The sequence below is a fragment of the Epinephelus moara genome, chromosome 23 (assembly GCF_006386435.1).
Source record: "Epinephelus moara isolate mb chromosome 23, YSFRI_EMoa_1.0, whole genome shotgun sequence".
Lineage (NCBI taxonomy): Eukaryota > Metazoa > Chordata > Actinopteri > Perciformes > Serranidae > Epinephelus > Epinephelus moara.
The window spans coordinates 2,486,615-2,496,109 of record NC_065528.1 but is presented as its reverse complement, the minus strand read 5'-3'; the positions used below and the strand labels follow the sequence as shown (position 1 = coordinate 2,496,109).

The following is a 9,495-nucleotide window of genomic DNA, read 5'->3' as shown; positions in this document are numbered from 1 at the left end:
CACGAGTCATTGGTGTTAAAATCCAAGTCAAGTTGCAAGTTTCTTTTTATTTTGTCCAATCGAGTCTTAAGTTATGAAATTTGTGACTCAAATCTGACTCAAATCCATGTCATTTGACTCAAGTCCACACCTCTGATTATTTCTACAGCAGAACTAAATCTAGGCTACTTCATATGGAAAGTGTGTGTGGAACGCAGTTTCAGGGCTTCTTCCATACAAATATGGTATTCCTAACAAATTAAGAGAAATACACTACAAAACTGTGCATTATATATTCCACTAACTCTTACATCAATTTGAATATGATGTGATTTTTGTAAGGACAAAGAACTGGACACTAATATATTTTATGAATGTTTACATATAGCAGTGTTCTGGAGAAAACTGAAGGACTGTTTTTCAAACAAACAATTAAGTTGGAAGCCAAGGATATTATTTTATATTATGAAAACAAGAAGCAGCAAATTGAACTAACTATTATCATATTAATCCTATTAGGTGCATCTAATATCCATAAGTCCAGATTTTCTAAATCTCTCCCATTGTTCATCATTGAATTTGGAAATTACATTGTCTGTTAAACATATCAATAATCAGAAATGTGTGTATGCAGTTAGTGTGCTGTTCTTCTGCACCGTATGTGTCAATCATTTGTTTCATACTTATTTATTTATCTGTTTATTATTATATTATCACTATGTATATTATTACTAGTAATATTATTCATCCCATCTTTTTTCTTTTTTTGTACCCCCTGCTGCAAAGCGTCACTTGGGAGAGGGACGTCTGGGGTGCTTTGCTTGGCTTGCTGCCCCCGCGACCCGGCCCTGGATAAGTGAATGAATATGGATGGATGGATGGAAAAGTAACCATACACCAGCGAGCAAAATAATCACTAGTAAATTTAATCATAATAATAGATTCATATAACAAGTTGCCATTCTTCTTATTACTACTGGTTCTACCGCGTACTGCAGTTCAGTGTGCCATTTGTGCAAGTGGTGTAAGGTACAATCAATTTCAAACACTGTCTCTATTTCATTACTTTAAATTGTGTTAAAAATAGGAAAACTAGAAAGTCATATCAGTGTTATGTAGGCTTCATCACTGTTGACTGTTAGTGTGTCACAAAACATTTCATTTAAAAAGGTCATTAAAAGTGATATTATGTTATAAAAACGTCATTAAAATGTTCCTTCCCTGACTGTCTCTGTGTGATACTGGGTCGTTATGTTTGGTATAGTAATAGCAAAAAAGGTTATTCTGCGTGAATGGAAGTTAGTGTTCCCTCCTTGCTTTACAAAATAGCTAAAATGACATGTTTTCTTGTCTATATCTTGAAACACGGTGCACTCTGTCTAACTCCCTCATCAAGTTTTTCTAAAATCTGGAGACTCTTTATTGAACATACCAAAAGTGTAGAGAGCCTGCCTAACCACATTGGATCCTTCTTTGCATTGGACTGTACACTGTTTATCGATCCATCTGGACACTAGGTCTCCATTGGACCTTTCCTGACCGCCCACGCCTCAACCTTTTTGTGGACAACCTCTTCATAGTACAACCTGGCATATACCATAATTGTACTTTCTTTCCTTTAACTGGCAGTGTGTTACCCTTTATCTTATCATTATTATTGCTACTATTATTACCATTGTTTATTTTTTTATTAATCAGTTTTCATCATTTTTTTTGTTTTGCTTTCTGTCTTGTATTTCTCATGTCTGTTTTTTTATATTGATGAAATGTAAAATAAATCTCAGAAATAAAATCTATTAAAAAAGTAATTAAAATGTCATTTAAAAAAGTCATAGTATCGTATGTCATAATTTCCACTTTTACTGTGCAGCCCTCAATCAGCTAACATATTGATAATATCAGTGCATCATCTGTATCAGCCAACAGGGGTTGGAATTGGGGGGTTAGATCACCACATGATTCCTGAGCACGGCACCGCTGCTGCTCACCGCTCCCTCAGGGGATGGGTCAAATGCGGAGAACAAATTTCACACACTCAGGTGTGTGACAATCAGTGGAACTTTAAACTTTTAATCTTTAATGCTTTGTCTTATTTTCTACAGTGAATGAATATTACATACATTGAAAAGCATTGTATTTCATGTCTCCATCTGCCCATGGAACATCATGATAAGAGTATGCATGCATAGTATGATGTTAATTACACTACAGAAGAGAATCATCATGATCAGTTAGGTAGGGAAAAAAGTGGATATATCAATATTGGTATTTGTTATTGGTCAAATGAGTTATATATTGGCATATTGGATATCGGGAAAAAAAATCCAATATTGTGCAGGTGAATGTGAATCGTAGTGTAAAAAGTACTTTGACACCTATGGCCAATTTAGAGTCACCAATTGACCTATCCTGCATGTCTTTGGACTGGGAGAGGAAACTGGAGTACCCGGAGAAAACTCATGCTGACATGGGAAGTACGTGCAAACTCCGCACAGAAGGGCTCCCCCACCCTGGGTTGAGACCAGGAACCCTCTTACTGTGAGGCAACAATTATAACCACTGCACCACAGTGTCAGGTTGGGGAAAAATTGAGACAGAAGATGTAATTTTGACAATTTAGTCATTTAGTTTTTGATGCTGTGCAACAGTGGGACAAAATGTGTATGTATAGCTGAAAGATCTTCCTACAGATAATATACGTACACAACAACAGGTCAAAAAGTGGGGGGAAAAAACAATCTTTGTATCAGGAAGTTTTCACTTTCCCTCATACTTTTTCCATTTGGAAAATATAACAATCTTTATTTTCACGACTGTGGCCACTCTATAAAGAATGTTTGACAACAGAGTTTACAGCAGTTAAAGGGCAAACAAATATCAGCATAATTCTAATTAACAAAACAAACAATAAGAGAAAGACAAATCTGCTGTAAATGTAATACAAAACCAAGAGTCAATTACATGTCATTTTAGACAAGCACTTCTGTAGTTTGGAAATAAAACACAATGCATGTAGTCTTTTAATTAAATCCCTTATTAAGAACAAATAAAGCATTTATCCATGCCCCAAAGCTTGAGATTGCATCGAGGAATAGAATTACATAGTACTATATATAGTCTTTAGATTTTACTCTTCACTAACTTCAATATTAAACTGTACACTGTTACATTTACACCATTAAATTATGTACAGTCACAGATATCAATAAACCCGGGGCATGCACTTACTTCGAATTAATCATCTTCTTGCTGTTGTACATCAGTAGCAGATGTGAACTATGAAAGGGGTGCAGTGATACTAATAGAATATTAACTACCTCTTTTTGACAACACTGAAAACATTCAACAATAAATTCAATTTGAGAATAAATTAATGGAATGATATTATCAGATATGAAACCAACCAGAGAGACACTGTTAAAAACATATACTCTGAGAAATGCACTTTAAATTTGTTACAGCGCCTACTAGTGCCTCATATGACAAAATGCTCCAATGTACTTTATTTTGACTCAATCCCACATACAGTGGCATAAAATATAGATCAATCCCAAAAAATGCACTGTTTCCTCTTGTTTGAGCAATGTTCACTGAAGCGATTGTCAACCAAAATAAAAACATTGTCACTGTGTAAAAAGAGGCACTGTAAGAGAAAACGAACAGGCTGACTGCAGCTCTCTTAATCACTGAGCCTGCTTAGACCTGGGTTCTCATTTATAAAACAGTAAGTAGGATCCATACTAAAATGTACATACGGACATAAGCCAAAAATGCTGTGCGCCAAAAACAAAAAAGATAATTTCTACAATCAGACTTCCACCTCACAATCTGCGTCGCCAATTTCCTGTCTCCAAAATGTCAAAGTTTCTCCCATCAAGTCTGTTTTTATAGATCGCAACTTTTCCTTAGGAAGTGGCGTATGCCTCTTTTAGGCCTCATTTTGTGCGTACGCAATGTTTATTGGTGAGACCCCTGGTATTAACATGCATTTCGGTGATCCGAATACAAGTAGACAGTCACATTGCTGTTCACACTTGCGCCTATAATGCATCTCCAGCTGACCACTTATGTTCAGCTTTCGTAACTGCCCCGCACAGTTATTACTTCCACACTTTTGCTAGCTGCTCCATACCATGCTTGCTAGTTACATTAGCGGCTGTGTCAGTAAAGCTGGAGATAACGCTGTCAGCAGCACTCAACATGTCTCCTTCCCTAGGGCAGAACAATTCACAGTCACATATCACTTCATCCAACTTGGCATAAAATGTGCAAGTTATAGAGCTTCTAGCACACTGTCACCAAAACAGCTGTGTCCTTGTTATGATAGCTTTATTGGTAGTTTAATGAATGTCTTGTAGATGTGGGTGTGATTTAGACAAGTGGTAGGAGGCAGGGTCAACACTGACATCACACCTAGCCCCCGTCGCACCTGGGGAGAGAGCTGGGAAGGCCTTTGAGCTGAACGGGCACGCCATTTGAAAGATGACGAAGGCAAGACATTCTGAAGACAAAGAGACTGAGAAAGCGTTTGACACACCACCACGAATTATCCATGTAAATACACCTTTCGCATCTATCTTTCAGGGGTTTTTTTCTTGACTGTGTATCGTACATCAATCTATGTCCCTTCTCTAAATTCGGAGGTTTTTGCGGGTCTGTGAACACAGCGCAGCCAGAGCTCTTCTGTTTTTTCCTTAAGCAGCTGTTGTGGATTTTTCAGTGGCAAGATGAATAATTGATCAGTCGATCCGATCAAAGCTGATCAGATCGATGGATGAGAGGAGCAGCTGCTGTGAGTGAACGCAAACTTTTTAGACTCAGGGCATTAACCTTCACTCATTCTGCGCTGCAAGAGTGTGTGGATGCAATGAATAACAGAACTGTATATATAAATAAACGGCCCAGGAAGATGTTGCATCTACCAGCAGCCAGCAACCGTAAGTTTAATTATCCAGTGGGAATCTGTCTAGGACGTCAGCTGAGTAGGCAGTCCTTCATAAACACTGCTGAAAGAATGTGGCCATATGACACCCAGACCACCTCTAAATGTAGTCAGAGTGATCAGATCTTAAGACACATCGAGGATGCATTGTGTTCATTCACGCGTGTACTTAGAGCTGTCCACTTGAGATCAGATCACCTAGGTTGCATGTTAATACCAAGTGTGCACAGGGCCAAAAACACAAGGTGAGTTGCAAAAGGGGCAGTTGGGGTGCTAGTGGGCTCTATAGAAAATCAGGTAGTGTACCTTTAAGTCACTGAGTTTTTTATAACATGACCAGTATTTTTGGGTTTCAGATGAAGCAAGTGCAGATGCACAGACAGGTTTTTTTATTTATGAAGAGTCCTCTCTAAAATCAAAGTTTGGCTAAACCCCAAGACAGAAACTCACATGAACACAAGGTAATCACAGCACAGGCATATCTGTGGGTTTCCATTGAGCTGAGTGAAGCAGTATGAAGTGCTCCATCAGCTCTCAGTGCTTCTTCATGGAATCCAGGAGACGAAGGATGTGCAGGAAGAGGTTGACAATGTCCAGGTAGAGGTTGATGGAGGCCAGGATGTGCTCCTCGGGAGAGAGCTGCTTCATCAGCAGGTGGGTGTCGTAGATGATGAAGCCGCAGAAGACCAGGGCCCCGGCTCCGGCCATGACCAGCTCTGTGCTGTCACTGTTGAAGAAAAACTGCAGAGAGAACAGAGTCAGCATGAATACTGGGCTCCTGTGTGATGTGACGTGGAACTTTGCCTACAACATGGAGTGGTTATTCTAAGAGTTGGAATATCAGTGTTCTTTACGGAATTGCCATAAGTATGTGGACAACTCTGTTCCACAGCCTCCTCTATAGGGTTGGGCAATTACTCTAAAAGTTATTTCATTATGAGTCTCTAACCAACCGAATTTCCGTCACATCCTTATGTTACAACATACCCAACAGTTCTCAGTGACATAGTTAACGATGCATGTGCAAGTGTGTGATGGAGAGGCGGTGAAGACTGAATTACACTGCCTATCAGTGGTGAAAGTGCATGTGTGTTAAGTAGAGTAGAGTTACAGTTTGTCAGAGAACAAGTGCTACCAGTTTGTTTGATTAGCAGCAGCTGATGTTGGATATCTCAGTAGTGATTCACCTGCTGCCCCCTTTAGCTCTGTCCCTGTCCTTTCCCTGAACAGGCCACTGTCCAGCAGCAGTGGCTGGTGATTATTTAGCTGGGTGGGGCTAACGGCACTGAGGGCTCCTGCTTACACACTAACAATCAGTACGTTTACATGACATCAGAGAAAATCAAGTTATTGTGTTTGTCCAACTAAAACCGTACTTTTAAAAATTTAAATCATACTAAATCAAATTTCTCAAAGTCCGACTAAAAAAATAATGCAATTGGGAGTCCAATTACTCCGGCACGTATACAGTCGATCAGACCCAAAATGAACTCTGCGCATGCTCCACAGTTTCCACCCCGGGCTTTGACCAAAAGGTCAAATAGCAATAATTGCATAACAGAAGAAGGAGCCAGTAACATAATGGCCAAATCTACATCCAGCGTGCATCTCATCTGTACAAAAAGTAAAGCCTACAGCACGTACAAAATGTACAGAGCTGTAAAGTTGTCAACCATGGTACCAGTTCGCCGCTAGCTAACGTAGCAAACTTGTTTGTCCATTGTTTGGTCTGTGACGTAATAGGTAGACTGGAAGAAGGTCTAATACTAACAAGCTGAAAGGGGGCATATGGCCATGTATCGTAGCGGAGTCGCACATACTTTCATCAACAAATCAATTCCCCTCCCGTGCTTGTATACTGGGACAAGGACAGTAGTCCAATTAAATGGCCTAGTTGAGCTATAACCGTAGCTCCACTTAACTGTGCATGTAAACGCACTGAATGTTGTCGTCCAGCTTGGTGCACTAACCTTTGACTCCAGCTATACTTGATTGTTACATTTACTAACAGATAAATTGAATCATACACTTTTGGAGCCAAAATTCTGCAAATTGTTTTGACGGAGGAAAAAACCCTAAAAATAGGCAATGGGCTCCTTTCCCATTGCCAATAGTCACAGACCAGAGCCATGTACAGGGCTGTGCAGTGGACGAGCATGCCATTCTGTTTGTTTTGTTGTTTGTTTGTTTTTTTTGTATTGGTGTGTCACATACGGACTGGAAAAAAAGTTAGTAAATAGTTGAAAGCAGCACGTGCTCTATACTGTCAATAATTCAGTCAGGATTCCGCAAACTAGAATCGTTATTGCTGTCATGAAGGTCATAAACAACATAACTGAAGCACTAGATAACAAGCAATGCTGCCCTTGTCTTTCTATAGACCTTTCTAAGGCCTTTGATACTACTGACCACAATATTCCAATCATGCGTGAACAGAAATTGTTTTTTCTGAGCATGCAGTTGGGTCGTTTACAAACTATCTAATTGACAGAACGCAAGCTATTAAGTTAAAGGGTGCCACCTCGGAGGTACTGCAAATCTTCATGGTGGTATCACAGGGGTCGGTTCTGAGCCCTGTATTATTTACAATATACACTGAATGCATTGGGCAGAATTGCTATACACCCACCTTTCCTAAGGCTTTTGAGTCTCTTAAGTATGTATGTGACAGAGTACAAGAGCAGCTTTGTCAAATGTCAAACCAGAGTTGCTGACTGTAAAAACAGTTAAAAGATAAAGCCCCCCCTGCGCATCACATATGAAATGTTCAGGTGTCTACATACTTTTGGTAATGTAGCACATACCATAACAGCACAACACTTGCCTTGAGCATAGCCATGCTCTTCATTCACAGCCATGTGAGTGTTGTTACAGTGTGTTGTGTTTTGAACACAGACAACAAATGAGTTTTCCAATAGACAATACAAACAATCCCTATAACTGCCCATACTGACAGTGTGTGTGGTGTGTCTGTTGTTGTGTGTAAGGCTCCTTCCTGTCACCACACAGTCATGAAGAGGCGTCATCCAATTTAGGATACGCGTAAAAGTGAAACATGTTTGAACTTGAGTGGATGTGTCTTTACCTAACTTTGCAGTGCCTACAGCCAATCTGTTTGCTTCCTTTCACACTTTCGACTGACTCAGTATGCATTAGTGTGTGTGTGTATGTGTGTGTGTGTGTGTGTGTGTGTCCTTGCTGTTGATGCTATAGACGTCACAACACAGAGGAATCAAGCAAAAAAAACATGGAGTCTTGTGGCAAACTAGAATTACTGCCTTAAGGTTTTATGCCTCTGCGAACTAGTCAAGGTGCAGTTACAGTCTACATCCATGTCTATCCAGTATCATAGTTTGTAGCCATGACAGTTGACAGTGCTTTCAATGTTGCTACAAAAGAAGCTGCATACTGTAAACGTAGATAATTCACGCATTTTAGAATATGCATTCGTTCAAATTTAAATTAATTAGTGTCACCAGTTCAGTGTCTAACCAATTGTCTCCCCTTCTGTTCCTGAGTTATGGAGTTAAATAATAGCCAGAAAAGTGTTTGTGCAGAACATTATAATGTCACAGTGAAGTTGACCTTTGACCTTTTGGATATAAATTGTCATCATTTCATCATCTTCTCCTATTGGACATTTGTGTAAAATTTTGTCATATTCAATGTATGAATTCTTGCATTATGGCCAAAAACATGTTTTTGTGGGGTCATGGTGACCTTGACCTAGTCAGTTCGTCCTTGCACTCAAGTGGACATTTGTGCCAAATTTGAGGAAATTCCTTTGAGGCCTTCTTGAGATACTGCTCTCACGAGAATGAGACAGACGCAACTGACCTTGTCTTTTGACCACCAAAATCTAATCAGTTCATGTTTGAGTCCAAGTGGACATTTGAGCCAAATTTGAAGAAATTTCCTCATGCCGTTCTTGAGATATTGTTTTCTCAAGAATGACACAGATTCAAGATCACAGTGATCTATAAACACCAAAATCTAAGCAGTTCATCATTGAGTCCAAGTGGGCGTTTTTGCCAAATTTAAGACGATTCCCTCAAGGCTATTGTACTCATGAGAATGAGAGGAACCAAGATCACAGACACCTTGCCCTTCAACCGCCAATTTTTTGTCAGTTCTTCCTTGCATCTAAGTTGACTTTTTTTTGCCAAATTTGAGGGAATTCCCTTTAGACCTTCCTGAGATATTGCGTTCACGAGAATATGACGGACACAGGGTCACAGTGACCTTTGACCACCAAATCTAATCAGTTCATTGTTTAGTCTAAGTGGATAATTTTGCCAAACTTGAAGAAGTTCCCTCAAGGTGTTCTTGTGATATTGCATTCACAAGAATGGGACGGATCTGTGTATATACAGATGGACTGACAACATGAAAACTATGGAGTTAGATTTGTCTCATTAATACCTGTAAATGCACAGAGGGTGATCTACAAATATTTCTTGATCTGCACGTTTCATAATTATGTGTGTGAACAGATCGACAATCTGTGTGTAAATGTGTAATCTGTAAATATAAAACACATTCCACAAATACAAAAAATATCTGTGAATACATTA

At 39.3% G+C, this 9,495-nt stretch overlaps 1 protein-coding gene across 1 annotated transcript in view; it reads right to left on the bottom strand.

Moving 5' to 3' along the window:
* Positions 1-2,752: 2,752 nt before the first annotated feature.
* Positions 2,753-9,495, bottom strand: part of tmbim4 (transmembrane BAX inhibitor motif containing 4) — a 13,145-nt gene continuing 6,402 nt past the window's right edge. Inside the window, exon 7 of the mRNA XM_050036098.1 lies at positions 2,753-5,662. Coding sequence (XP_049892055.1) covers positions 5,456-5,662 — 207 coding nt within the window. The 3' untranslated portion in view covers positions 2,753-5,455. The remainder of the gene's footprint in view (positions 5,663-9,495) is intronic.